Raw genomic sequence first — 23,261 nt, 5'->3', positions numbered from 1 at the left:
CTCGGACAGCTGCTGAAACAATCGGTTTGCATAACCAAAGAATTTCTGCACAAACTGTCAGAAACCGTCTCAGTGAAGCTCATCTGCATGCTCGTCGTCCTCATCGGGGTCTCGACCTGACTCCAGTTCATTGTCGTAACCGACTTAAGTGGGCAAATGCTCACATTCGCTGGCGTTTGGCACGTTGGAGAGGTGTTCTCTTTACGGATGAATCCCGGTTCACACTGTTCAGGGCAGATGGCAGACAGCATGTGTGACATTGTGTGGGTGAGCGGTTTTCTGATGTCAATGTTATGGATCGAGTGGCCCATGGTGGCGGTGGGGTTATGGTATGGGCAGGCGTCTGTTATTGACGAAGAACACAGGTGCATTTTATTGATGGCATTTTGAATGCACAGAGATACCGTGACGAGATCCTGAGGCCCATTGTTGTGCCATACATCCAAGAACATCACCTCATGTTGCAGCAGGATAATGCACGGCCCCATGTTGCAAGGATCTGTACACAATTCTTTGAAGCTGAAAATGTCCCAGTTCTTGCATGGCCGGCATACTCACCGGACATGTCACCCATTGAGCATGTTTGGGATGCTCTGGACCGGCGTATACGACAGCGTGTACCAGTTCCTGCCAATATCCAGCAACTTCGCACAGCCATTGAAGAGGAGTGGACCAACATTCCACAGGCCACAATTGACAACCTGATCAACTCTATGTGAAGGAGATGTGTTGCACTGCATGAGGCAAATGGTGGTCACACCAGATACTGACTGGTATCCCCCCCAATAAAACAAAACTGCACCTTTCAGAGTGGCCTTTTATTGTGGGCAGTCTAAGGCACACCTGTGCACTAATCATGGTGTCTAATCAGCATCTTGATATGGCACACCTGTGAGGTGGGATGGATTATCTCAGCAAAGGAGAAGTGCTCACTATCACAGATTTAGACTGGTTTGTGAACAATATTTGAGGGAAATGGTGATATTGTGTATGTGGAAAAAGTTTTAGATCTTTGAGTTCATCTCATACAAAATTGGAGCAAAACCAAAAGTGTTGCGTTTATATTTTTGTTGAGTATATATATATATATATATATATATATATATATATATATATATATATAAACTCAGATTAAAAACAAGTTACAATCAGTTCAGTGATGCTTGGTCAAATTTAGAAGCTAAAATTCAGAACATCAACGATGGATGGAGGTGAATTATGTTTAAAATCTGAGAACCCGAAAAATCATTATTGTGGAAATAAAATTTTGGGGGAGTTACACAACTTGAAACTGACTTTGGAAGTTAATCCACAAAGTGAAATTCACAAAACAAGCACTCATTGTGGACATGACTGACAGCAATATTGGACTGTCAATGACTGTAAAACATAAACCTTTAATACATACACAGATAGGTAGATAGATTCAACACTGATTTCTGGTCACGTTGCCTCAAGCAGGTTACGTCTCCAACATTTCAGCCTCGCCAATTTCCAACAATGACAACTAGATCTTTGCCTCATTGGATTATTTTATGCTAAACAATTTTTTTAAGATGCACAACTTTATATGATGGAACACATTTTAAAAAATAGTTGTAAAATGATTATTCATTGTCAGGTGCCACAGTTGAGCTTCCTGTTTTTGTTTTTTGTTTTTTCCAGGAAACAGGCTGTTGTCACTCCTGTACCGCGTGATGTCTGGTTTTTCCATGAGCTTGAGCTGGTGGAAGATTACAAACAGAACCACAGACTATCAGAACCAGAAGAGCAGTTTAATCCACACAAGTTGCATTAAGCAAAATGTAAAATTTTTTATTAATGAATTGACCTGAATATAAGACAGCCCTAATTACAAGACCACCCTGTATTTTTTTTTTAGACTTATTTTCCCCCCCAACCTTATATTTGGAGTGTTACTGTATGTTGCCTTAAATTAGGTTTAGTTTTCAGGCTTTCACAATGTTATTAAAGGCGTCATTTTGTGCATATTTTCAGGAAGCTTTTGCAAGTCTTGAAATGGTTGTCTTAAAAATGGTTGGAGTTTAACCTTTGAGCAACTGAGTGAGGTCATTTATTATTATTATTATACTATCAGAAAAATGTGTCCTGTCATGAATTTGTGAATGCGCTTTTCTGATTTTGTTTTTGATTTTCTGAATTGTTTTTTTTTTTAACATCACAGGCTTTGATTTTCTTCTAACCTTTCACTTCTAATCAATACAGTGTAATGTTTTGTGGTCAGAGATCTTATATGTGAGATTTCAGACCATTCTGATGTAGATTCTGTCCATTCATCATTTCATCAACAGATGCGTACAATGTGCAAAAAGGCAATGTGCCCAGAACACAGCCACAAATAAGTTTTGTGAATATTGTGTTTGAAACAGTGAAATCAGTGGCGGCTCCTGAAATGCCTGCGCAGTTCTCTCTATCCCAGACTTGAACACCTCCCCCCTGTTGAGTTTATCTACCACTCATTACCGCGCAACTGAACATGTGCATTTCTTTCAGCGATGGACTTGAAGACCTCATCTTTACATGAAAGTACAACAGCAAGAAGTGTGTTTTCAATTTTAAAAAGTAAAGCTTTGCTTGTGCACATGGCCTTTAAAGCAGTTCTTACATTTTTAAAGTAACTCTCCTGTAAAAAATAAGTCACCTCGTTACAAGGAGGTTTTTATATGAATTGTATTCAGTGTATTTATATCTATAGTCTGTACATTTTCTGTATTTCTTCATCAGGAGCATAAATATGTATATTTCACCTGTCCAAATAAGATACCTCCACATTCCATCCATCCATCCATCCATTTCCTTCCACTTTATCCGGAGTCGGGTCGCGGGGGCAGCAGCTCAAGCAAAGCCGCCCAGACCTCCCCCAGCTCCTCCGGGGGAACCCCAAGGCGTTCCCAAGCCAGCTGAGAGATGTAGTCCCTCCAGCGTGTCCTGGGTCTTCCCCGGGGCCTCCTCCCAGTGGGACGTGCCCGGAACATCTCTCCAGCGAGGTGTCCAGGGGGCATCCGGAAAAGATGCCAGAGCCACCTCAACTGACTCCTTTCGACGTGGAGGAGCAGCAGCTCGACTCCGAGCTCCTCCCAAGTGACCGAGCTCCTCACCCTATCTCTAAGGGAGCGCCCAGCCACCCTGCAGAGGAAACGTATCTCGGCCGCTTGTACTCGCGATCTCGTTCTTTCGGTCATGAGCCAAATCTCATGACCATAGGTGAGGATCGGAACGTAGATCGATTGGTAAATCGAGAGCTTTGTCCCCTACTCAGCTCTCTCTTCACCACGACGGTCCGATACAGCAACCACATCACTGCAGATGCTGCACTGATCCGTCTATCGATCTCACGCTCCATCCGTCCCTCACTCGTGAACAAGACCCCAAGATACTTAAACTCCTCCACTTGAGGCAAGGACACTCCACCGACCTGAAGAGGGCAAAGCACCTTTTTCCGGTCGAGAACCATGGCCTCGGATTTGGAGGTGCTGATTTTCATTCCGGACACTTCACACTCGGCTGCAAATCACCCCAGTGCACGCTGAAGGTCCTGATTTGATGAAGCCAACAGAACCACATCATCTGCCAACAGCAGAGACGAGATTCTGTGGTTCCCAAACCAGACCCCCTCTACACCCTGGCTGCGTCTAGAAATTCTGTCCATAAAAATAATGAACAGAACCGGTGACAAAGGGCAGCCCTGGTGGAGGCCAACGTGCACTGGAAACAGGTTTGAGTTACTACCGGCAGTGCGAACCAAGCTCCTGCTGCAGTCGTACAGGGACCGGATAGCCCTTAGCAAAGGGCCCCGGACCCAGTACTCGCGGAGCACTCCCCACAGGGTGCCCCGAGGGACACGGTCGAAGGCCTTCTCCAGATCCACAAAACACATGTGGACTGGTTGGGCGAACTCCCATGAACCCTCGAGCACCCGATGGAGCGTGTAGAGCTGGTCCAGTGTGCTGCGACCAGGACGAAAACTACACTGCTCCTTCTGAATCCGAGGTTTGACCATCGGTCGAATTCTCCTCTCCAGTACTCTGGAATAGACCTTACCGGGGAGGCTGAGGAGTGTGATCCCTCTATAGTTGGAACACACCCTCCGGTCCCCCTTCTTAAACAGAGGGACCTCCACATTCCATTTATCTTTATTTAGTATGTATTTTATACGACATTAGGAGCCTGCATTTATCAAGTAATTTTCATGTGTCATATTGAGATAAGTTCTACTGCGCGTGCGCTTTAACACCTCACATGCTAAGTTTAGCTACAAAATGTATCAGTTGTTTTAACAAAATGCAGTTTTGAAACATTTACACTGTAATTTACCCATCTGTATAGGAGGCATGGGATGATATTGATTTTTTCTGTCATGATTTCTTGGCCATCGTATTTGAGATCACAATAATTAATAAACGTACAAGTTTAAAGCAGCTTTAAAATGCTGGAATTACAATAGTACAGTTTATTATATGCAAAAACTAAGATTTGTATTGTACAGTTTCCTATAGGCCAATATCAACTGGACTTATACTAAATAAAATATTTTCTGTCCAATAAGGTCCAAAGGACACTGGGGTGCAAATAAGTGAGGGTTACTGTGATGAATGATTATTGCAATAATACAAAAAAAAAAATAGCCTACAGGTTAACAATACTTATGTTTTTATAGTGAGTACATTTTACATATTACAACATTCAAATGAACAATTTATACGTTTATTTGCCCGTCAAAATAAGCCAACTTTGGCAAGAATCATACATTCAGTGAATGAAAGTGAAACACGACAGGGAGCTCAACTTGACCCCATAAGTATCGATTTATGATATGAGGCGCAAAATTTGACAGGGCAAAAAAACAAACAAAAAAACAAACAAAAAAAAACTAAATTAATTTATTCTGGAGTTTATGTAAATATGAATATAATTTTTTATACTTCTATAACAAAAGTTACAGGAATAAAGTTGAAAGCCATATTGAGAAAAGATTTATGTTAAAATGGATTTTAAAAAATATTTAGTAAAATCGAGTAAGAATTATGTGGCAATAAAGTCATGAGAAATTTCATTTCTAAAAATGTATACAGAGAACCTTTGAGGAACAAAAAGTAATTTAATGTGATTAAAGATGTAACTGGCTCTTCAGCAAGTTTTTTTTATTTTTGGGTGGGAACACAGTAAGCTTGTTCATGAAACTTTAGAGAAAATTACAAGAAAACGTCAATATTTTGGCAGAGCAAACTCCAGCTGTGCAATTAATGGATTTAGAAAAACGTTTTGTGAGATGAAGGGAATAAAAGCACAATTATACAATAACATCAGGATTTTACCGCTTGATCATGCTTGAATTTTATTGATTAATAAGAAAAAATATTTGATTACAAGAATAAAATTCTGATTTTCAGAGGAAACAGTTATCACAAGAATACAATCATATTTTTCACCACCGTGACCACAGGCATTAGGTTTTAATTTTACGACTAATGCATACAGACAGATGTTTGATTCCAGGTGTGTCCACTTCATGCTGTCTGTCTGTGTCCTTGGACAAAACACTTCATCTACACTGATCCAGTCCACTCAAGATCTGTACAGGACTAACTGTCTCAACAGCAACAATAAAATCATGTTGATGAACAGTAACAGAGTGGTGCTATACCTCACAAACATTAAATTTGACTAAATGAACCTCATCACAACCAGAGAGAGAGACTGATTAAAATAGTAAAAATTAATTCAATGAGAACCCAACAAATCATGTCCCAAAACAAAACAAAGTGAATTTAGGCATCAGGTTTGCAATCAGCATGTTAAAACCTCCAGCAATTCCTCTGAAGTAGGGATGCACCGATGCCGATACCAGTATTGGGTATCGGCCTGATCTCGTATGTATTTACTTGTAATCATAAAACTAATAATTTTAACAATTAAAATGTTAAGAATTTAAATATTATAATTTAATAGTTACATTTAGAAACAATGTAGATTATAAATTGTAAATTTTACTGTTACAGTGCTGTCAACATTTAAATATGAGGTCAAGAAAGATGTCTATTTTATTTTTTATAAAACAAGTATTTATGTTCATTGAAGTTAAGAAAGGGTGACTATAAAGTGAGTATTGGCAAAACTGGTTATTTTCATGTTGAGGTGGCGGGGGGTCGGCAGCTGCTGAAAGTAACTAGTAATCTTAGTTGTTTTTTTTTTTTAATTGAGTAATCAGTAAAGTAAGTTACTTTTTCAAGCAGAAATCAGTGACTGGATTACTTTTTCAAAGTAACTGTGGCAACACTGGTGCTCACAGACATAAGGAAAGTTAGTGACGGGCAATTTCAGTTGTGTTCTTGGTGTTGTATATTTTGTGGTGTTGAAGTCCACAGGTTAGGTTTTAAGTGGGATGTCTGGCAGTGTCATATTTGTTAAGAAACATGTATAATGTTAAAGGACAATTTGTTGTAGTCAAAGTGATGTTACATGATTTAAGTGAAATGTTTGTAACTAAAAACAAAGCTAATGATATTGGTAGCAGTTATAGTCAAAAAGTAAGGAAACATATTTTCAAAGTCATCATATATCTGTAATGGTATCGTTAAGTATTCATATCGGTACTAAATGTAAATACTCATACTTGTACTAATCTGGGGAAAAAAATGGGATCGGTGCATCCCAACTCTGAAGGTCTATTTGGTCGCCAACCCGAGTCACAAACACCACCTGGGAAGACAAACAGACCAAATTACAGTTAATTACCAATTAACTGGTTCACATTTATATTTACAGTGGATCTGGTTCTGTGATTTTGATTAAATTCTCATTATTATTTGACCTTTATTGAAAATGAATCCGCATCTGTAGGTTTTCTTGATACCGCTGTAACTGTTCTGTTGAAATCTTGTAGTCTTGATAGAAACAAGTTCTGTTGAGTTATTTTATGTTCTCCTGGATCTTGATGGTGACTAACTCTGTGTTCAGGATCTCAACATAAGATGTTTCATGAAGTGACTATATTACCCAGACAGAGCTTTTTATTTATTTGTTGTACATAATGTAGACTTTACAGAAAACATCACTATCTTTGACCTCTCGTTGATCTCAGTGGGAATTATTCTTGCTTCCAGAACTCATGTTGTCTGAACAAGAACTTATTGGACTCTTTAAACTGTAATTTAACTCGTCAACAGAACGGTTGGGTTCTTACCTAATTAATCCAGACCAAGGTCAGTAAGGCTGAGTTTTCAACGTCATCATTATTTCTGGCAGATCTGCGTCGTCTGGCGTTTTGGTTACAATCCTGAAAGACAAATATGAAGTTTCAGGGCACAGTTACTGCAGAACCTGATCCAAAGATTTGTGGACTGAAACAGTTGATGGCAAACATTTTTGTCTAAAATACTCAACTGTATGATAGTTTATAGGAATCATTAAAGTTTCCAGGACCCAGTGCATGCCATCATCAAGGTTTGTCAAGGTCACTGCAAGTTTGTTAAATAAATTAAACAACCTTGTTTATTTATAATTGATGTGGTGTATCAAAGTTAACAATTTTAATGATTTCACCCTCATAATATGACCTTTTAGTTTGGAGACTTTCAAGATAATAGTACAAACATAAATCAGAAAAAGTTGGGAGAAGATATAAATGGGGGACGACCCTGCAGTGATCTTTTCCTTTGACCTTTATTTCATTACAGACATAATGGAGCCAAGATATTTCATGTTTTGGGTGGTCAACTTCAATTCAGTGATCATCAGTTCTTTCATTAAAGGCCTACAAGATATTTGAACAAATTTGAACACAAAAGCATTTTGCCATTTTCTAATGTCATTTCATTTCTCAAAACACTTAATAGACACATGTAAAGTGATTCAGGTGTTATTTTCTTCCATTATTCCTGCAAACACATCTTAAGAAATGCAACAGAATTGTCACTGTTGCATTTTTTTTTGGTTTCCACACATCCTCCATTATGAACAGGTCAGGACTGGAGGAACGAACATTTCAATAATTTATTCACACATTTGTTGACAAACTGGAGATCCTCTGTCCATCGTTGGTCCTCAAAGACTCAGCCTTTTGTCCATACATACTTTTGTATGAAATCACGATGATAATCACCCATTTGAAAGAACACTTTATTAATATAAAACTTCATTACTGGCCCTAAATTGTCTCCATCCCAAGAAAAAGTTTAACACAAACCCGGAAATATTTTGAATTTATGCAATAACAAAAGAAAAAGAAAATGTATGAATACCTGCAGGATTCATGGGGGGTTGTTGTGCTCCCCGCCCCTCAATTTTCGATGATCTCCCAACTTTTTCTGAGTTTATTTTGTACTGATTTCAAAGACAAAGTGTGATATGCTGAGATGTTGTACAATATGGTCGTGAGACTAACTGTTGTATGGTTTAGAGGTGTGAACAAAAGACTGGAGAATGTATCATGTTTGAGTTGTACCAGAACACAGTTGTTGTTGATGGTTCCACACAGATGGACTCTGCAGTGCAGGTAGACGTCACCAGTTTGCCCATAGAACTTGAAGGTGTTGAAGGAGAAATAGCTGGTGGTTCCTTGTCCGTTGCTTTCCACCGTCACTGTTCCATCATTGAGGTTAGCACAGCTACTCAGAAACACAAAAACAGAAGTCAGTCTGATGTATGAGGAACTGAACAGCATCTATTCAGTCAGTGTCCTCACTGATAGACACACAAACACATTTCCACACACTGGGTATCACCTCTGTGTGTCCCTCACCTGTTCACGATCAGGTCATGTCTGAGAGTCCCATTGGATAATGGGTCATGAGTTGCCCAGCAAGATTCTATCACCACAGCAACAATTCTGCTATCCAGTCCATCTGCCTTCAGTTCCACCCAGATCTTGTAGTTCAGCTGGATATCGGTTCCCTCCTCAATAGGTTGGGTACGAGCAGAGTCCCAGTAGACCATCATGGTCAGGTTATAAAACCATTGTCCATATCTTAACTGCTGGATCACAGAGCTGAAGAGCACAGACATTGTTCTTTTTTTAACTTGTCGTTGGTTATTAGGTCTTTTTACAAGGACACATCTCAAGTGAATTTGGCTCAGGACTCAGTTATACAGTCCATCCAGAAAGTATTAACAGCACTTCACTTTTTCCCCACATTTTGTTATGTTATCACGTTCTTCCAAAATGGAGTAAATTACCATTTTTTTCCCTCAAACTTCTACTCACAACACCCCATAATGACAACAAGAAAAACAAGTTTATTTATTTATTTTTTAAATTGAAATTAAAAATGGACCTACATAAGTATTCACACCCTTTGTTGAATACTTTGTTGATGCACCTTTGGCAGCAATTTCAATGTCAAATTTTCTTGAATATGTTGCCACAAGCTTGATGCACCTATCTTTGGGCAGTTTTGGCCCATTCCTCTTTGCAGCACCTCTCAAGCTCCATCAGGTTGGATGGGGAGCGTCGGTGCTCAGACATTTTCAGATCTCTCCAGAGATGTTCAATCAGATTCAGGTCTGGGCTCTGGTTGGGCCACTCAAGGACATTCACAGAGTTGTCCTGAAGCCACACCTTTGATATCTTAGCTGTGTGCTTTGGGTTGTTGTCTTGCTGAAAGATGAACTGTGTTAACACCCAAAATGTGAATCAGCTGAAAATCATGAGTTAACTGCAAACCGTTAATCGCAAAACGTGAACACTGAAAAAACATCTCCCAAATTGTGAACGCAGGTCTCACAAAAGCTGAATATCATAGATGTTTTTTTAAAATTTTTAAGTAGTTTATGGATGCCAGTTTATGGGTCAGAAAATCTTGATCACAAACCGTATCACCACAAAAATGTTTTTGGGGTTTTTTTTCTTTTCTTTTTTGTTGGGGTCACTGCAGACAGTGAGGTTAGGAGGTGATCCCAGCAGCTCCTGCTTTTGGTGTCAAACACAGTTCTTTTGTGCACTTTCAAGTGGGACAATTCGACATGTGTGTGTGTCTGTCCACATCATGTCCAATCAACTGAATTTACACCAGGTGAACTCCAATAATGATACAGAAACATCTCAAGGATGATCAGTGGAAACTGGATGCACTTGAGCTCAGTTATGAACTTCATGGGAAAGGCTGTGAATCCTTATGTACATGAGTAACATAATATGTGGAACAGGTGAAGTGCTGTGAATACTTTCTGGATGCACCGCAGCTACAATGTATTGATATTAATACCAAAGTCAATCAATTGTCTCATATTTTCCACGAAATACTTCAATCATTCAGTGAGACATTCTGATAAGTCACACAAGGACTAAAACAGGGTCTCAAAATTTGTGGAAAAATAAATACATAAATAAAATAGTTCAGTTGGAGACAGTCGTGACTCACCCGTCTCTGATTTGGATGCTGTAGCTCTTTATATCTGGTTGATCGTAGAAGCAGGAGAGGTCAATCAGCACGTCTTCACTGCGAACAATTTCACCAGATCTATTTTCTGACATAATGGTGTTCATGTAGATTAGGTGTGTGTCGTTGGCCTTCAGGGTCAAAGGGTTTCACAAAGACCAGAAGAGTGAGCAGATGTTCACCAGACTGGAAAATGGGATTTGACTGACAATGAAAACTCACCGTGACCACTGTACCACAGGTGTTGTGGCCGTCAAAGGTGAAGGACACCGTGTGGGTCATATTGTCCACCTGACCCTTGCAGGTCTCATCTTTCAGGTGAAGGGCGGTGTAGTCAATGCCAAAATCCTCCAGGAGACAACCAACAAAAGTAACCGAAGCAGTGTTTTCTATGCAGACTGTTGACTGCTCTAAACATCCACCAGGAAAGGGGGCAGAAATAACAATAAAGAAAAGGAAAAACTCTTTATGAAGGTTGTGTTTAGACTCTGTGAAAGCTGTCATAGATGACAAAATCATCATGCATGAATTGGTTTATTTTGCAGGGTATAAATCACACTTGTTGGACAGGAACTTAGAGAAGCACATGTGCACACTACAGTCTGTGCTGTTTCTTAATTCTAAAAATAAGCAAGATGGACAAATAAAAATGTTTTGGACAGCTAACTGGATGTTATCTGTTGCAGTTTGGATAGAAGAAATCATCAGTTGCAGACAGATTGCCAGCCTACAGCAACATGGAGTGAACAATATGTTCTCATTTCCTTGATTTTTATTATTACGCCCTGAACCATTTTATGTAAGTTGTTATGACAACTGTGACGTAGATGTCATGTCCACGTGTGGTAATTAAATAAACAGTATGTGTCCATCCTCCACACGAAGAGAAACACCGTGTGCTGTGTGACGTTAAACGCCGTGCTAAAAGACGACCCCGCTAACACAATGGATGTATAGAGTGCTGCTTGAAAGTGTGTGAACCCTTTGAGCTTTTACATATTTTAATTTTTTTAGTACATCAGCAAACAGAAAAATTCTGGCTTTTTATTAAGAAATGTCTTAAATTATGCCCTTTAAACTCACAGTGAAAACTAATCTCTACATCATGAATTGAAATAAATAAATAAATGGTAAAAGCAACTGAAAAAATTGTGCATATTGCAAGTTTTGCATCACTACTGAGCATCACAGTGGAGTGGAACAAAGCAGAATTTTATTTCAACAAAACAGATCAAATCTAGGCTTGCATCTCAGATGTGCCTTCTGGCAAATTGCAGCTGCACGTTCAAGTTTTCTTGGAAAAAAAAAAATCCTTCTCTATACCACTTCATCATAAATCTGTAGAACTGGGGATGCAAAATTCAAAACTTGCACTTTGCACAATTTGTACAGTTGCAGCCACAGAAGTCTGTAACTTCTTCAGGTTTATCTCCGTGTCTTGGTGACTTTCCTCACTTGTCTCCTTATTGCACGGTCCCTCAGTTTTTGAGAACTGTGCTCTATACAGATTTACCATCAACTACCACACTGTATGTCTTCATAACTGATGTCAATTAAGTCCAAGATATAATCAGTATCTTGAAAACATTTATGCATCCTTCTGAATAAGACTGGATCAAAAAGTGATGATTTATACATGTGTTATAGTGAAGGGTGCACTTAGTTATTCATGCCATCATTTTAGCTTTTATATTTTTTATTTCTTTTAGTTCATGTTGTAGTTTCTCCATGTAATGTGGAGTTGCATCAGGAAGGGCATCCGGTGTAAAACCTGTGCCAATTCAACATGTAGAGCCACCTTGGATTTGCTGTTGCCACCTCAAGAGCAAACAAGGGAGCAGCCGAAAGGTCTTACTTTCAGTTTATGATGTAGAGATTGTGTTCACGGCATGTCTCGATGCATAATGCAGACTCCCAGAAAATGTTTCAACTTGAGGATAAGGACGGCAGATGTGTGTCTTCTTGTGTATCAAGTGTCCTACCAAAAGGTGATCCATACTGGGAGGCAAAAATGGCTCGACAGAAGCACCGAGTTTCACCACAGAACTCATGATCGCTGCAGAACCGGCCCTGACAGAAGGCCTGAGGACCAGCTGAAGAGACAGACAGAAGTTATCTTCACCTCTACTTGTCCAACTCTTCATCAAACCAACTATACAGCGGAGGAAAAAACTTTCACAGCACAGAGTTGGATATGGTGAACCGACTGTTTATATTGTGAAAAACAAAACTCAGTGGAACCAAAACACAATCTTACGGCAGCTGACGCTTGACCTCCAGCCGTCCATCATGGTGTTTCTGCGGATTCTACAGTCTCTGGCGTAGGCCTCCATGAATGTGCACTTCAAACCGTCCACCGCAGGATATCGGCACAAAGTGTAATTGCAGGCTTGAATGTAGGGCTGTGGGTCGATGTTACAGGTGGTGAAGGGCGCCCCCATCAGGAGAGCACAGCTGTTCCACACAATGGAAAAAGCACAATGTGAAATTATATGGAAAAGATGCGACTGAGCATTCGGACAGGGTTCTGTGGTTAGCATGTTTAATAACCGTAAAGTCACGGGATTCACCTAAATAAGGTCAGGTGTTGGATCAGCTGCTCGTGTTCGTGTTTTTAACGTGTTCTGTAATTTAGCACATGCTTCTAGTATGATGGAGTGATGTTACCTGTCAACAAGATAACGTGTGTTTCTGCTTACCGCTGGGACATCGCGGTGCAATCGATTGTCGGATCGGCAGTGTCATTGTACTGTGTCGCACAGCTAGGGGGCGACAAACAGAAAGTTAACACTGTTCCAGCATTTTCAGTAGATTCAAAGAACATCAACAAAACACAGAGTTTGTATTTTGCTGCCAACTGCACATTTTCCTTCTACTGTCATTGATGTCCAAAAGTGTGAGATGAATTCTGAAATCCACAGATCCATATGATCATCATATCCACCTGAATGCAGCACAACTCAAAAGTGCATCACTGTGCAGATCAACAATGGCACAAATGAGACTGTGAAAGAAACCTGAGTCGTTTTGAAGCCAATTGGAGTTTTGCGCGTTGGCCGAGTCAATAACCCAACCTGAACCTAACTGGACAATATTTCAACTGTTAAAATCAAAGTGGTCCAGTGACCCAAGAACAACGAGGAACTGAAGATCTGGTGAAACATGTCTGTGGGTTCACAGTTCAGGTTTTAACTGACTGCAAGATACACAACAAATGATTCAACAAAGTGTTGTAATGCGTTTTAATGAGTCCAATTAATCTGGAGTTTCCCTAAATATGAGGGTCTATATAAAGGATATAATGTCTAATTCATACATGTTTCAGTCGCCATGAAACCTACAACCAGTCCACTGTGGTGACACACAGATAAAATGATCAAACTGGTGTCATTGTGCAGTTATTGTGTAAAGTTGGATGTAACTGAGGTCTTACTCAGCGTTGCTCAGTCCCACTTGCTTCATTTGACTCAGCTGACTGGAATTAGAACACAAACCTTGCAGATTTGCTGAATCAGCTCCTGTCAGAGCTTGAGAGAGAATTGATCAGTGTAAAGTGGATTCTCAATAATACGACACACACATCATAACATAATATGACTGATGAGAAATAAAACTGATGTGATTCTTTGATAAACTGCAGTGAGGTTTCTTCAGACGAAGCAGCAGCTCTGAAGCCTCTCAGTCAAACTGGAACATGGAAGTTCTCCATACACACTGATCTGTGGAATCCTTTGTGATGTCAAACAGTTTGTGTATTTAAGTCATCGTTTTATTTACTTTTAAATTCTGCAGAATTATTCATTCATTCACCTTCTACCGCTTAGTCCAAATGGTTAAAGATGCTTCAGTTATTTTCTTGGCTTCATACTTTTATGGGTTTAAATTCTGTACCGTAGACGTTGATCTGTGCAGTGTTGCCATCAAAGAAGAGAGAAAGGTTGTAGGTCTGTGATATCTGGAGGGTGACTCCGGTTTGGTCCTGAGACAGCATCATGTTGTTGAAAAGCTGAGGTGTGCTGGTCAGCGTCACCAATGTGCCGTCAACCTGAATCACAGCAGGAACACAGGGTCCAACTAACACACATAATGAAGTCAGTGTTACAAGAACTGTTTGTACTTTCAGGGAAAAGAACAACGAGCTCCAACATAGAACTGAAGAGAAGTGACCCCAAAGGGGACTGTAGCAGTGGTTATCTTACCCACACTCTCCCATCTTGACCCAGAACTGTTTTGAACATTTGAGCCCAGCTGTTGCACAATGACACGGTCCAAAAAGCTTGATATCGCGACGGCGACGCTCCCGAACTCTGCCAGTATTGTGACGTTTAATGTTTCAGTGGGCGTCATCAGTTCATACACACACCGATCCTGGACAGAAGTAGCTCGTCCCTAGAAATCAATGACAGTGGGCCCAGTGACAGTACACATGGTGTTCAACACGCATCTGATGGAGGGGAGTAGGATCACACACAAGAACAGAATAAGATCATCAGCATATTGACCTCACTGGGTAAAGTTTAGTTAAAATAAGCTGCCACAGGGGGTCTGAAATGCTCACACTACAGATATCAAATATAAATAGTTAATTTTTATTATTTTTGCCCTTTTGTTTTCACATAGTGTTACTCAAAACAGTCATAAAACAGAGAGTGACTGACCTGATTTACTAATGTCCCTGATAAACACTAAATTGATAGATGTAATGTGCTGAAGACAGCAGTATGTAAAGGAGGATTTTATGAGTATTAATGTCTATAATTGAACGAGCCACCTACACGTATGCGTTTTGTGCATCCTCATGTATGAATTCTTGGACATAACTTTGTGTAAAAGAAGAGAAAACTTCACAAAAGTATTAATCATTTCCACTGAAGAGCTTGGCTTGTTTCTGTCATATTATGCCACATTTCAATGGTAAAATTGACAATGTGTGTCTGATTTGGATAGAATCACAATTAATTAAGTTAAAGCTGCCGTATTAAGTCATATTTTTAGTTTCATTGCTTTTCTTTATCTCTCTTCAGTAGAAACCCAAAGTCTTCTTTCTGGTGAACGGACACGTTGCTCCTTTATACATATTTGATTTCTTTATTCTGCCAGAACTTTGTTCATAGGATTTCAAGATGAAAACAAAACTTTACTTGAAGTTGTCATCGCAGCGTTCCAAGGGGCCACAGGTTATATTTTTAAGGACTGCAGTCTCAGTACAGACAGTTTTTTCACAGGTTTGTGGATACGTGATCTCAGTTCTGTTTACGAAAACTTGACCTGAAATGAGAGGGAAGATGTTCATTTACAAACTCAGTTTGACTCACTCACTCATCTTCAACTGCTTACTCCAATTAAGGATCACGGGGGGCTGGAGCCCATGCCAGCAGTCATAGGGCAGGAGGTGGGGTGCACCCTGGACAGGACACCAGTCTGTCACAGGGTCACATATAGACAGACAAACACATTCACATTCACACGCACACCTTCGGACAACTGAAAGTTTCCAATCCACCAAACCTGCATGTCTTTTAGATGTGGGAGGAAGCTGGAGCACCCCGAGGGAACCCAGGCAAACATGGGGAGAACACGCAAACTCCACACAAAGGTAACAAGTTGGAATCATCCCATGACCTTCTTGCTGCGAGGAAACTGTGCTAACCACTAATCCACCGTGTTGCCCAAATCAGCTTTAGCATCTGTAAAATGTTCCTCTTAGGATCCCTAAAGGGTGTGACCTACTTCTTCAGACAGTGGTCACATGATGCACCAGATCAGAAAAGTTTCTTTATGGTGTTTTAGAATGTCAGTGATCAGGGACGGAACCAAAAATCTTGCTCTTAAGGAAATTATGAAATAAATGAGGATGCACAAGTGAAAAGATGATAGTTTTGTCATAATAATTAAGTAATTAAAACACACACACACACACACACACACACACACACACTGAGAGAGAGAGAGAATGAACATGCCAACCTGAGAATCTGCATCCACTGATATCATAAAACTTCGGGTTTAGTGATTCAGCTTTTGTCAAATTTACTTGGTAAATCATTTCACCAGAGACCAGAAAATCAATCACCTAAGGGAAAAGTAAATAAAAAGATTTCATTGGAGGAAAAAAAAAAAGAAAAAAAAAAAGACACTTTTCATGGAACAAACTGTTGCTCAAGATCACACAAATGTTTGTGAAAAACAGTTTTCATGAGGTGTGAATATAACCACCACACTTACTAAAATAACAGATTCATTAAATCTTGTTGAAACACAAATGACGACAGAGAGAAACAGGTTTTTGTGTTCATCATCAAAATATATTTTTCCAGAGTCTTGGGACAAATGAGCAATAGGACACTAGAGGAGGCAGAGAACAAGAACATGCAGAAGTGAACCATGACAACTCGAGCTTGAGTAGATTTTGTGGTGTGACGTTTGCCACAATTCTGCTGTGATGAAAACACAGGTTGGGTTTTACTTTCAACATAAATGTTTGATTAAACAAAGGCTTTTTCAGTATAACTGAACTGAATCTACTTGTGTCTGATGACATTTTTTCTGGTATTTTTTTTCAAATATCTTCAAGCCGCCTAAGGATTTTCAAAGACAACATTTTTTTTTTGTTGATTGTTCAGATTATCTGCTAGTTCTGTTAATGTACACTCAACAAAAATATAAACGCAACACTTGTGGTTTTGCTCCCATTTTGTATGAGATGAACTCAAAGATCTAAAACTTTTTCCACATACACAATATCACCATTTCCCTCAAATATTGTTCACAAACCAGTCTAAATCTGTGATAGTGAGCACTTCTCCTTTGCTGAGATAATCCATCCCACCTCACAGGTGTGCCATATCAAGATGCTGATTAGACACCATGATTAGTGCACAGGTGTGCCTTAGACTGTCCACAATAAAAGGCCACTCTGAAAGGTGCAGTTTTATCACACAGCACAATGCCACAGATGTCGCAAGATTTTAGGGAGCGTGCAATTGGCATGCTGACAGCAGGAATGTCAACCAGAGCTGTTGCTCGTGTATTGAATGTTCATGTCTCTACCATAAGCCGTCTCCAAAGGCGTTTCAGAGAATTTGGCAGTACATCCAACCAGCCTCACAACCGCAGACCACATGTAACCACACCAGCCCAGGACCTCCACATCCAGCATGTTCACCTCCAAGATCGTCTGAGACCAGCCACTCGGACAGCTGCTGAAACAATCGGTTTGCATAACCAAAGAATTTCTGCACAAACTGTCAGAAACCGTCTCTGGGAAGCTCATCTGCATGCTCGTCGTCCTCGCGGGGTCTCGACCTGACTCCAGTTCGTCGTCGTAACCGACTTGAGTGGACAAATGCTCACATTCGCTGGCGTTTGGCACATTGGAGAGGTGTTCTCTTCACGGATGATGCGAAGGAGATGTGTTGCACTGCATGAGGCAAATGGTGGTCACACCAGATACTGACTGGTATCCCCCCCCCCCCCAAAAAAACAAACTGCCCCTTTCAGAGTGGCCTTTTATTGTGGGCAGTCTAAGGCACACCTGTGCACTAATCATGGTGTCTAATCAGCATCTTGATATGGCACACCTGTGAGGTGGGATGGATTATCTCAGCAAAGGAGAAGTGCTCACTATCACAGATTTAGACTGGTTTGTGAACAATATTTGAGGGAAATGGTGATATTGTGTATGTGGAAAAAGTTTTAGATCTTTGAGTTCATCTCATACAAAATGGGAGCAAAACCAAAAGTGTTGCGTTTATATTTTTTTGAGTATATGTCACTACTTTAATCCCCCCCCCCCCCCAAAAAAAAAAAATAGAAAAAGGAAAACAAAAGATTTCAAAAGGTTGAATTTTGGCAACTGACAGACTCAGAATAACCACCGGGCCTGTTGATTGGTGGAGATACTGAAAAGGGGTTGACCAATTATCAGCCTGCCCGATTATCAGTGCAGATATTCAGCACTTTTCGCGATATCTGTGTCAGCCATTTATGCCGGTGTCCTGAGATCATCTACCCGCGGAGAGGATCGCCGCTGCACAACTGCGCATGTGCACGCATTCCTGATTTGGATAAAGACAAAATTTACGTGGATTTCGGCCTTTCTTTAGTGGGTGAGCTCAACTTGACGGCTGAGGTGCGCATGCGCAGTTGCACAGTGGAGCTCATCGCGAAGAGACACTGAGCTCCACTACCGAAGAAAACCCATGTAAGTATTGTCTTTACAGAAAATACAGTAATAAGTGTCTTTTCGATTTAAAAAGTAAAGACCTGCATGTACACGCTGTCTTTAAAGCAGAATATTGTCGTTAGATGGCGGGGGAGCTCAGCTCAGCACACGTAACTGTCAAGGATATCAATTCGACAGGGCAGCTCATCTCAACAGAACACCGGTGTTGCAGACCGAATGGTCCACCCCTAAAAATTGAGGTGATATACCAGAGTTCATTTTTGCAGTGCTGCGAGTCACTGGTCACCAAGTTCCGCCTTCACATGCTTTGCGCTCCTTCTCAGATTTTTCTCGAGCAGTGCGCAGCTGAAAAGTTTGTCTGAGTCAAAGAAAAAGCTTCCTACATGATCAAAGTCCTTCATTTAAATGTTCCACAGTTCTTCCTGTGTTTGTAGCTGCAGTTACATTCAGACATTCCCGTGTAACTGTAATTTACACTCCTAGATTATATCCAGTGAGACAGAGAGCTCTATCAGACAACTGAACACTGTCTTAACACTTTTGAAGAAGGTGTTAATGCTATTAATGTCTTTTCAACCTGTTGACTGCTATTTATGTCCTATGCAGAACATAAAATAGCATGAAATAACAGAAATATGAAATTTGCATTATTTAAGTCTAACTGGCTCAAGTTGTGTCTTTTACAGTACATTACGAAACACTATAAATCTTACTTTAATTTATTGTATTTCAAATTGACCAACTGATGTCTGAGAAGGACCCATCATGTGGTGCAAATGGCCCCTTACTTCAGGCACTGAGGGGCTATTTGCCCCTACCACTCTTTTAAAATATGAATTGTTGCTTTCTGGTTTGTAGCAAAGTCTCGCCCACAAGACTACTTGATTTGTTCGAAGCCTGCTGTCACACAGACACAGTAGAATCGAAAAGTGCAAACTGGAGCTTTTTGGCTGTATTTATTTGCTTGTTCAACTTCATAATGTTATTTGTGGCTCCTTGCACTTTTGTGTGGTCATGTTGAAAGGTTCTGTCAGTTAACCATATGCTGCAAAACATTTAAAGAATATGTTAAGAGTGTGTTATACTAAATTTGACATCTTTTCTTTAACTGTAGGCAAATTTCAGCCTGAAATATCTGTATCGGCACCCAAACCTTGGAGATAAACTGTGTTGGCCCTTAAAAATACATATCGGCTGACCCCTAATACTGAATTAATCTGATCTTCCATTTCAGACTAACTGGTTTTGCTTTAACACTTTGTAAATACTGATCTGAACCGTAGTGAGCTCCAAAATAAAATACCAACATTTAACATTATCTTTCACAATGCATTTTTTTTTTAAATACTCACCAGAAAGTTGTTTTGAAAGTATAGGTTGTTGCTAGTAAGAAACTCGCTTCTGTTCCATGCTAATGAACATCATCGTCACATAAAAGCTCTTCAGAGGAACACAGTGTTAAAAACAAATTCCTCACCTTAAAAGTTTTGAGACTTGAGTTTTCTTTAAAAATTGCAGTTCATGTTGATCAACTTGTCTGAACAACTCCACCGTGCCTGTTCCTAGAGGATTTATATGAATCAGCTGGAAGCATTCCATGTCATTCTGAATGCTGGGAAGTGGACTTGGTGAAGATGATATGAACGTCATACCATCAACTCTACTTCCACCGTCATCCAATATCACACAGTCACCGTTAGATCCAGTTGAAAATAGCCTCAAAACAGAATGTGACATATGAACTTGTCACCTATTCACCTGTTTAAAAAGGAGATGATAATTATAACTTGTAAAAACAATGATGTTTATTTGTACACAACAATAGCATCTGAAAACAAGTCATTTAAAGTTAATTTCAGTCAGTGGATTCTCTTGTTTTGATCAAAGATTTGAAATATTCACTTGAGAATGCAAGAAGATTGTTGTGTCCGAAGTTGAATATGTGGATTTTTCTGCTCCTCAAATGTGCAAAATAAGATGCAAGAACTTCTCCACTTTCAATCTTCAATAAATAATTTATATGTACAATTATCAACACTATCTATTGTGCTGCCTTGGTGTTTTCTCTCTCTCTTCCTTTTCCTCCACAGGATCTGAGCGTTTGGTGCTGAATACTCACCCTGTGGCTGTTAGAACACCTGCTACTAATCACTCTGCCAACATAAAACCTCACTGTCTCCACTCCTCACCAGAAACTTCAGTTCCTCTGTGTGGTAACCTGGATCAGTATTGTTCTCTTGTGGTAACCAGGGGACTTCCCAAGCCAGCTGAGAGATGTAGTCCCTCCAGCGTGTCCTGGGTCTTCCCCGGGGCCTCCTCCCAGTGGGACGTGCCCGGAACATCTCTCCAGCGAGGTGTCCAGGGGGCATCCGGAAAAGATGCCAGAGCCACCTCAACTGACTCCTTTCGACGTGGAGGAGCAGCAGCTCGACTCCGAGCTCCTCCCAAGTGACCGAGCTCCTCACCCTATCTCTAAGGGAGCGCCCAGCCACCCTGCAGAGGAAACGTATCTCGGCCGCTTGTACTCGCGATCTCGTTCTTTCGGTCATGAGCCAAATCTCATGACCATAGGTGAGGATCGGAACGTAGATCGATTGGTAAATCGAGAGCTTTGTCCCCTACTCAGCTCTCTCTTCACCACGACGGTCCGATACAGCAACCACATCACTGCAGATGCTGCACTGATCGTCTATCGATCTCATGCTCCATCCGTCCCTCACTCGTGAACAAGACCCCAAGATACTTAAACTCCTCCACTTGAGGCAAGGACACTCCACCGACCTGAAGAGGGCAAAGCACCTTTTTCCGGTCGAGAACCATGGCCTCGGATTTGGAGGTGCTGATTTTCATTCCGGACACTTCACACTCGGCTGCAAATCACCCCAGTGCACGCTGAAGGTCCTGATTTGATGAAGCCAACAGAACCACATCTGCCAACAGCAGAGACGAGATTCTGTGGTTCCCAAACCAGACCCCCTCTACACCCTGGCTGCGTCTAGAAATTCTGTCCATAAAAATAATGAACAGAACCGGTGACAAAGGGCAGCCCTGGTGGAGGCCAACGTGCACTGGAAACAGGTTTGAGTTACTACCGGCAGTGCGAACCAAGCTCCTGCTGCAGTCGTACAGGGACCGGATAGCCCTTAGCAAAGGGCCCCGGACCCAGTACTCGCGGAGCACTCCCCACAGGGTGCCCCGAGGGACACGGTCGAAGGCCTTCTCCAGATCCACAAAACACATGTGGACTGGTTGGGCGAACTCCCATGAACCCTCGAGCACCCGATGGAGCGTGTAGAGCTGGTCCAGTGTGCTGCGACCAGGACGAAAACTACACTGCTCCTTCTGAATCCGAGGTTTGACCATCGGTCGAATTCTCCTCTCCAGTACTCTGGAATAGACCTTACCGGGGAGGCTGAGGAGTGTGATCCCTCTATAGTTGGAACACACCCTCCGTTCCCCCTTCTTAAACAGAGGGACCCTCCACATTCCATGTATCTTTATTTAGTATGTATTTTATACGACATTAGGAGCCTGCATTTATCAAGTAATTTTCATGTGTCATATTGAGATAAGTTCTACTGCGCGTGCGCTTTAAACACCTCACATGCTAAGTTTAGCTACAAAATGTATCAGTTTGTTTTAACAAAATGCAGTTTTGAACATTTACACTGTAATTTAACCCATCTGTATAGGAGCATGGGATGATATTGATTTTTTTCTGTCATGAGTTCTTGGCCATCGTATTGAGATCACAATAATTAATAAACGTACAAGTTTAAAGCAGCTTTAAAAATGCTGAATTACAATAGTACAGTTTATTATAGCAAAAACTAAGATTTGTATTGTACAGTTCCTATAGGCCAATAGCAACTGGACTTATACTAAATAAAATATTTTCTGTCCAATAGGTCCAAAGGACACTGGGGTGCAAATAAGTGAGGGTTACTGTGATGAATGATTATTGCAATAATACAAAAAAAAAAATAGCCTACAGGTTAACAATACTTATGTTTTTATAGTGGTACATTGTACATATTACAACATTCAAATGAACAATTATACGTTTATTTGCCCGTCAAAATAAGCCAACTTTGGCAAGAATCATACATTCAGTGAATGAAAGTGAAACACGACAGGGAGCTTCACTTGACCCCATAAGTATCGATTTATGATATGAGGCGCAAAATTTGACAGGGCAAAAAAAACAAACAAAAAAACAAACAAAAAAAAACCTAAATTAATTTATTCTGGAGTTTATGTAAATATGATATAATTTTTATACTTCTATAACAAAAGTTACAGGAATAAAGTTGAAAGCCATATTGAGAAAAGATTTATGTAAAATGGATTTTAAAAAATATTTAGTAAAATCGAGTAAGAATTATGTGGCAATAAGTCATGAGAAATTTCATTCTAAAAATGTATACAGAGAACCTTTGAGGAACAAAAAGTAATTTAATGTGATTAAAGATGTAACTGGCTCTTCAGCAAGTTTTTTTTATTTTTGGGTGGGAACACAGTAAGCTTGTTCATGAACCTTTAGAGAAAATTACAAGAAAACGTCAATATTTTGGCAGAGCAAACTCCAGCTGTGCAATTAATGGATTTAGAAAAACGTTTTGTGAGATGAAGGGAATAAAGCACAATTATACAATAACTCAGGATTTTACCGCTTGATC

At 40.3% G+C, this 23,261-nt stretch overlaps 3 protein-coding genes across 3 annotated transcripts in view; all 3 read right to left on the bottom strand.

Moving 5' to 3' along the window:
- Positions 1 to 6,639: 6,639 nt before the first annotated feature.
- LOC117505424 (pancreatic secretory granule membrane major glycoprotein GP2-like) lies at positions 6,640 to 8,955 on the bottom strand. The gene is made up of 3 exons (XM_034165070.1): positions 8,762 to 8,955; positions 8,465 to 8,627; positions 6,640 to 6,720 (listed from the first exon to the last, which is right to left on the bottom strand). The coding sequence occupies exons 1-3, from the start codon at positions 8,953 to 8,955 to the stop codon at positions 6,640 to 6,642; spliced, it is 438 nt and encodes a 145-aa protein (XP_034020961.1).
- Positions 8,956 to 10,427: 1,472 nt separating this feature from the next.
- LOC117505495 lies at positions 10,428 to 13,153 on the bottom strand. The gene is made up of 4 exons (XM_034165173.1): positions 13,097 to 13,153; positions 12,655 to 12,851; positions 12,380 to 12,490; positions 10,428 to 10,807 (listed from the first exon to the last, which is right to left on the bottom strand). The coding sequence occupies exons 1-4, from the start codon at positions 13,105 to 13,107 to the stop codon at positions 10,479 to 10,481; spliced, it is 648 nt and encodes a 215-aa protein (XP_034021064.1). The 5' UTR covers positions 13,108 to 13,153; the 3' UTR covers positions 10,428 to 10,478.
- Positions 13,154 to 14,259: 1,106 nt separating this feature from the next.
- Positions 14,260 to 23,261, bottom strand: part of LOC117505423 (alpha-tectorin-like) — a 46,388-nt gene continuing 37,386 nt past the window's right edge. Inside the window, 1 exon segment of the mRNA XM_034165068.1 lies at positions 14,260 to 14,442. Coding sequence (XP_034020959.1) covers positions 14,260 to 14,442 — 183 coding nt within the window.

This window comes from Thalassophryne amazonica, chromosome 23 (genome assembly GCF_902500255.1).
Source record: "Thalassophryne amazonica chromosome 23, fThaAma1.1, whole genome shotgun sequence".
Lineage (NCBI taxonomy): Eukaryota > Metazoa > Chordata > Actinopteri > Batrachoidiformes > Batrachoididae > Thalassophryne > Thalassophryne amazonica.
This window is presented reverse-complemented; position numbering and strand designations above follow the sequence as displayed.